This window comes from Gymnoscopelus braueri (assembly GCF_963280865.1).
Source record: "Gymnoscopelus braueri genome assembly, chromosome: 14".
In the NCBI taxonomy this organism is placed as follows: Eukaryota; Metazoa; Chordata; class Actinopteri; order Myctophiformes; family Myctophidae; genus Gymnoscopelus; species Gymnoscopelus braueri.
The window spans coordinates 6,908,275-6,915,774 of NC_137619.1; the positions used below are offsets into that span (position 1 = coordinate 6,908,275).

A 7,500-nucleotide genomic window follows, 5' to 3' on the forward strand; every position below is an offset into this window, starting at 1 on the left:
AGAGAGAGAGAGAGAGAGAGAGAGAGAGAGAGAGGAGAGAGAGAGAGAGAGAGAGAGAGAGAGAGAGAGAGAGAGAGAGAGAGAGAGAGAGAGAGAGAGAGAGAGAGAGAGAGAGAGAGAAGAGAGAGAGAGAGAGAGAGAGGTGGGTTGCTGGGAAATCTTTATTTATTTTTTTATAAACACAGTACTTAAGTTTCCATTTCTGGCATCTAAACTGGTGATTTGTGAAAATCAAAATGTCTGCTGAGCGATGAGCTAACTGAGATGTGATGAGCTAACTAAAGTAATTAGATGTGTGTGCGTGCGTGTGTGTGTGTGTTTGTGTGTAGTATTTAGTGTGTACCTATCTCAGTAGCAGACACAGATATATTGTGCCAGGTGTTTGTGTGTGTGTGTGTGTGTGTGTGTGTGTGCGTGTGCGCGTGTGCGAGTGCTGTGAGCGCGCACCATGCGTGCGTGCGTGAGAGCGTGCGTGCGTGTGTGTGGGGTGTGTAGTATTTAGTGTACCTATAGTAGCAGACACAGATATATTTTGCCGGTGAGTGTGTGTGGTGTGTAGTGTTTAGTGTACCTATATCAGTAGCAGACACAGATATATTGTGCCAGGTGTGTGTGTGTGTGTGTGTGTGTGTGGGGTGTTTAGTGTACCTATCTCAGTTAGCCTGGTAAACCCTCCCTCCGGAAATCTCAATTCCATTTCATTTCAGGAGTGAGTCTGGCCTGATCCGCCTGTCTGCAATATTGGCTGTGCTGGAGTTGGGCGGGGAGTAATACCGTTGACTGACAACCCCTTCAGCCAATGATAATTTTTTCCCCTTCAGCCAATCAGCAGTTCACCAATCTTAATGTGACGCGACGGGACTTTTGAGACAGCCATACCCAAAATGGGTTGCCTTTTTCGGGTACAATGGTGTCACTGCCCGCCCCTACCGGTTCTCTAATTATTATTTTTTAATAGGCTTTGTCATGATTAATTGACCACATATATGAAGTTAAACAACTACATTCTATCCAAACGATATCTTATAAGTAAATTCCGTGCCTCAAAATAGAAGTTAGAGAGCTTTTTGAAGTAAAAAAATAGCGGAGAAAACTGCCACAGAAAAAGATGGCTGCCGTTCGTGTTTTGGGCTCACTCGAACTCGCCACCTGATTGGCCAACTGTCGCTGTCAATCACAGAACGATGTGCGACGACGCTGATAGGCGCGACCGTTTGCATATACAGCCAATATTGCAGAGAGGCGGTTCATGCCAGACTCACTCCTGAAATGAAATGGAATTGAGATTTCCGGAGGGAGGGTTTACCAGGCTATATCTCAGTAGCAGACACAGGTATATTGTGCCAGGTGTGTGTGTGTGTGTGTGGTGTTTAGTGTACCTATCTCAGTAGCAGACACAGATATATTGTGCCAGGTGTGTGTGTGTGTGTGTGTGTAGTGTTTAGTGTACCTATCTCAGTAGCAGACACAGGTATATTCAGTAGCAGACACAGGTATATTGTGCCAGGTGTGTGTGTGTGTGTGTGTGGTGTTTAGTGTACCTATCTCAGTAGCAGACACAGATATATTGTGCCAGGTCAAGGCCTCTCGGTCCAGAGGTCGGGTCGTGGTGATCATGCCGTCCTCGGCGTTGACGCTGAAGAACTGTTCTACGTCTGTGTAGCGAGGAATCATGTACCTGGAAACATAAACAACACATCCTCAAACCTCCTATCTCTGCTTTTTAACTCTGTTATGTTCTTTTATAAATCAGTGCTATTGAACACCCTTTATGTCTGTGTGTGGGTTTTATAAATATTTAACTAATGAGTGAACTCCAACGTAGGACTTGGTCATTCTAATCAACGATTAGCAACTATCTCTACATTAATGGTCAAAAACCTCCTAACTCCACTTGAGCTGTATTTGGGTAAAGTGATGATAATATAATGACGCGTGTGTGCGTGTGTGCGTGCGTGCGTGCGTGTGTGTGTGTGTCAAGCCCCCAGAACCCAGTGGTTTCATTGAAGCGGAATGGACATGCTGGCCATTTGAGGTACTGCAGCCTGGGCCACTGTCACGAACGAGCGTGCGCACGAGCTTGCGCACGGGGCTGCGCGCTTCTGTGACGCAAAACGCGTCACAGAAGTGACGCGCAGAAGCCCCCAAATAGGCCTCGCCCACCACATTTCACAACCCGGAAGAAGGGGTGATTTCGGCCCATGCGCTGTGTGAGCAACTCAATGCTAGTGGATGGGAGGGGATATCCGGTGCCCTCTCTATTGTTTTTAACTCTATGGTGTGTGTGTGTACCTGACAGGGTTGTTAGCAGTATCAGTGTCCTTGGCATGGACCCTTCCCACCGCGGTGCCAGCAGGAGCGTTCTCCTCAACCTCAAATATGTAGTTGGGAGCAACGAAGACTGGAGGCTCATCTGCATCCTCTACTGTTATCTAGAGAGAGAGAGAGAGAGAGAGAGAGAGAGAGAGAGAGAGAGAGAGAGGGTCAGGTTTCCAGGTGTAAAGTGTGTAAATCAAAGGGTTAACTCCATCACAGTGAGTCAGATCTTTGAAGTGTTGCGTAACACACTGATCGACGTCACCAAGAGAGAATAGAATATAAATGAACATAGAAGAACAGAACAGAGAGGCTGCACGACGCAAACAATGAGTTCTCCTCCATTGTTACAAACAGAGAGAAGCAGATATGATGAAACTAAGGTGCTGCCAACAAGGTAGAAGATCACAAAGACCTCATGCCATCTGCCACTTGAATTAAGGAGACTGGAAAAGCAGCCTGTCAGCTCCCTTCATGGCTTCCATAGTATAGATACATAATATATATGTATCTTCCGCCGTAATCTGAAGACTCTCCTCCTCAGACTCCACCTCAGCCGTAGCACTTGCCCTAGCCTTGACGACCTTGCAGGATTATGCAAAGGCTAAAATGTAACTTAGATATCATGTTATGTAGACAGATGCCAGATCATTGTTGAGCTGGCATCTTATAGTGTGTATAGTTTCAATGTAGGCTGATGATAGGTTCTTGGTTTACGTATGTATTAGTTATTATTCGATTATTGGTTTACTTTTGTATTACTTTATTATTAGATTACTATTTCTATGAATTTGATGTATTATTGATGTATTATTATTATGATGTAAACTGTAAACTGTATATATATATGGGGATGGTCTCCCATATATATACAGATGGTCTCCCGCCCACACTCGCGCCTGGAGGCGCTCGGGGCGCGACTCCTTGGCCTCAAGGTCTACTGAGTCGGCGCGCCTCCGTCATGGTCCAAAACTGCTGCCGCTCCTCCACCAGCAGTTCCGCTGCACCGCCGGCAGTCACTGCCGGCAGCTGCCGCTCCTCCACCGGCAGTTCCGCGGCAGTTCCGCTGCACCGCCGGCAGTCACTGCCGCCAGCTGCCGCTCCTCCACCGGCAGTTGCCGGCAGTTCCGCGGCAGGTCCGCTGCCGTAAAATGCACTCGCTCCTTCTGACACACACACACACACACACACACACACACACACCCACCCACCCACCCACCCACCCACACCACACACACACACACACACACACACACACACACACACACACACACACACACACACACACACACACACACACACACACACACACACAGACTGTGCGGTCGGGTACACAATTGTTGTTTTCAAAGGTGCCTCACTCACACATGCTAAAAGGTTTTATTTTTACCTTTATGGTAGCTTCATCCTTATAAGGTCCCCAGGAGATGAACCGAGGGTCAATGTGAGGGTTGGACGCTTCCACTCTCAGCGTATACGTTCTCTTTGTCTCAAAGTCCACCATCTGAGAGAGAGAGAGAGAGAGAGAGAGAGAGCGAGAGAGAGAGAGAGAGAGAGAGAGAGAGAGAGAGAGAGAGATTGAATACTTTATTAGTCATAAATGTAAGGACCTCACATTTACAGTCAGACATTAAGGCAAAAAGGATAACACAAAAAGGTCCTGGTATTCAATTCATCAACATAGCATAAACAAATAACAAAATAATACATGTAAATATAACAAATACAAACACTATTATGTACAAAGTAGAAAAAGGAGGTATGGCGGAAGTGATTGACGTTTTATACAGTAACCTCCGCTTGTGGTCTCCTGATAGATGATTTTTACATTTACCTCCCCTTGTGGTCTCCTGATAGATGTTTTTTACATTTACCTCCCCTTGTGGTCTCCTGATAGATGTTTTTTGCATTAACCTCCCCTTGTGGTCTCCTGATAGATGTTTTTTGCATTAACCTCCCCTTGTGGTCTCCTGATAGATGTTTTTTGCATTAACCTCCCCTTGTGGTCTCCTGATAGATGTTTTTTGCATTAACCTCCCCTTGTGGTCTCCTGATAGATGTTTTTTGCATTAACCTCCCCTTGTGGTCTCCTGATAGATGTTTTTTGCATTAACCTCCCCTTGTGGTCTCCTGATAGATGTTTTTTGCATTAACCTCCCCTTGTGGTCTCCTGATAGATGTTTTATACATTAACCTCCCCTTATGGTCTCCTGATAGATGTTTTATACATTAACCTCCCCTTATGGTCTCCTGTTAGATGTTTTATACATTAACCTCCCCTTATGGTCTCCTGATAGATGTTTTTTTACATTAACCTCCCCTTATGGTCTCCTGATAGATGTGTTTTAACATTAACCTCCCCTTATGGTCTCCTGTCCTGATAGATGTGTTTTACATTAACCTCCCCTTATGGTCTCCTGATAGATGTGTTTTACATTAACCTCCCCTTATGGTCTCCTGATAGATGTTTTTTAAGGCCAGTTTTGAAAGAAACCAGTGATCTAAATCTTTTAATGGATGGTGTCAGAACATTTAATATTATGGTGGCAGCGTTTAAAATTATAACTGTGTGTGAACATATATTTGTACATTCTACAGAAAGTTAGACTAGAGCTTAATATTAATTATGAATTATTAATAATAATAATTAGTATTATTAATGCAGACAGACTGAGGGGACTTGTTAAGTGTCCAGGCTGCAGTGTGTTCAGACGTCTATAGGGGGAGCTGTTGCTCCACAGTATTAAACCCCATCAGAGCCTGTGGTGGAGATGACAACTAATAGCACTTAATACACACGCACGCGTGCGCACACACCCACACACACACACACACACACACACACACACACACACACACACACACACACACACACACACACACACACACACACACACACACACACACACACACACACACACAGTCTTCCCGTTCATGACTTCATACAATGACTAGTCTTAGTTCTAACATTTTAGTCTAGTTTGTATTTGTTGACCTTAATTGTCAATTTACTTCGTTTTTTCATTTAGTTTTAATTTAGTTAAGTTTCATTTAGGTAGTAATTTAGTTTAGTTTCATTTGGTTTTCATTTAGTTTAGTTTCATGTAGGTAGTCATTTAGTTTAGTTTCATTTAGATAGTCATTTATTTTAGTTTCATTTAGGTTAGGGTTAGTAGTAGGGTTAGATATAACATACATAATGTACATATATAATGTAGTTGTAGGTAGTCGGCCGAGAGTTTTTCGTCATAGTTTTAGTGGAAGAAATGAGCACAGATTTCCTTATTTTCCCCTCTCTATTGTATTCTCAGTCTCACCATGACCAGGGTGCAAATTAAGAGCAAAGGGAAAAGAAAAGAAAGAAAATAAAAGAAAAGAAGAGTCCCAAACTCTGCATTATTAAAGCAGGTATGAGTTTAGATCCGTTGGGATCCAAACATCTTTTTAATAACATAAAAAAGTTATACCTTCTGTCTCCATATTTCAACGGGCTATGTTTTATTTAGTAAATTAATGTCCTACTTTATTGCATAACAGTGGTGCACAAAAATAGCAATTATCTTTTCCCCTTTTTTTATATTTCCTGAAAAGTAAGAGTTTTGCAACTTATGATATGGTCTGTCTGTCTGTCTGTCTGTCTGTCTGTCTGTCTGTCTGTCTGTCTGTCTGTCTGTCTGTCTGTCTGTAGGAGGATTTTTCTCAAAGCAAATGAAGTAAATTCTCCCCATTTTTAATGCATTAAGAAGACCAGAACACTGTTTCATCTCAGAGCCTCAAGTCACTTTGTTCTGGAATGAAACTGTATTGATTCATGAAGTCTTCAACAGGGGGTCCGGGACCCCTAGGGGGTCCTCAAAGTTACTACAGAGTTACATTAACAGCATTCCTATTCTTTAGCCAAAACACAGCAGATCTACAAGCTCACATAGATCAGCTATGTTCAGCAAAGACGTTTGGTGTCGAGGTAAAAAAGAGCAGACCAAGTACAGAGTGAGAGGTATGAGAGGTATGAAGCTATCTATGAAATCTAGTGGGGGTCCCTGCTTCATCTCTGTCTCATCTATACAATATGTAGTGGGGGTCCCTGCTTCATCTCTCATCTATACAATATGTAGTGGGGGTCCCTGCTTCATCTCTGTCTCATCTATACAATATGTAGTGGGGGGTCCCTGCTTCATCTCTCATCTATACAACATGTAGTGGGGGTCCCTGCTTCATCTCTCATGTATACAATATGTAGTGGGGGTCCCTGCTTCATCTCTGTCTCATCTATACAATATGTAGTGGGGGTCCCTGCTTCATCTCTGTCTCATCTATACAATATGTAGTGGGGGTCCCTGCTTCATCTCTCATCTATACAATATGTAGTGGGGGTCCCTGCTTCATCTCTCATCTATACAATATGTAGTGGGGGTCCCTGCTTCATCTCTCATCTATACAATATGTAGTGGGGGTCCCTGCTTCATCTCTCTCTCATTTATACAATATGTAGTGGGGGTCCCTGCTTCATCTCTCATCTATATAATATGTAGTGGGGGTCCCTGCTTCATCTCTAATCTATACAATATGTAGTGGGGGTCCCTGCTTCATCTCTCTCATGTATACAATATGTAGTGGTGGTCCTTGCTTCATCACTCTCATGTATACAATATGTAGTGGGGGTTCCTGCTTCATCACTTTCTCAGATGAAAGATGTTGAAGACCCCTGGACTATGCAATGAAACTACAATGACTTGAAAAGACGGTTTGAATGACTTATAATAACATAATGTAATATAATATATTCTACTTCTGTTGAAGGGATTGTAGCAAAGTCAGCTTGATCTCCATTTCAAACCAGACACTAATTATATTGAACTGTCATTTAAAGGAATCTTTCATAGGAGAATATTTCACACACTGGGTACTTTGATAAAGGAGTACCCAGCGACACAGGGATTTCAACCTACAACCAGGCACAAGCCTAATATTGACACTCAATGAAAAACGATAATGAAAATACAGAGACCCAAGACAAAGGGAAACCGTAGAGGAGCACATTTCTGATGTGGTCCCTGTGACACCTAGTGCCATTCATAGCATGCTTGTGTAGACTCCATCCAGGGTCTTTTACTGTTGTGCTGTGAGGGTCCATGTCTCAGCTCCATACAGCAGTACTGACTCCACTGTGAGGGTCCATGTCTC

The 7,500-nt window shown here is 43.3% G+C and overlaps 1 protein-coding gene across 4 annotated transcripts in view; it reads right to left on the bottom strand.

Moving 5' to 3' along the window:
* Nucleotides 1-7,500, bottom strand: part of cdh11 (cadherin 11, type 2, OB-cadherin (osteoblast)) — a 77,391-nt gene that overhangs the window by 16,386 nt on the left and 53,505 nt on the right. For all 4 annotated transcript variants that reach the window (XR_013934416.1, XR_013934417.1, XR_013934418.1 and 1 more), the window contains exons 8-10: nt 3,707-3,820; nt 2,293-2,432; nt 1,542-1,678 (exon numbers count right to left, since the gene is read on the bottom strand). Coding sequence is in view for 1 of the 4 variants with exons in the window: in XM_080449091.1 (XP_080305217.1) it covers nt 1,542-1,678; nt 2,293-2,432; nt 3,707-3,820 (391 nt within the window). In the remaining 3 variants the exon portion in view is untranslated. The remainder of the gene's footprint in view (nt 1-1,541; nt 1,679-2,292; nt 2,433-3,706; nt 3,821-7,500) is intronic.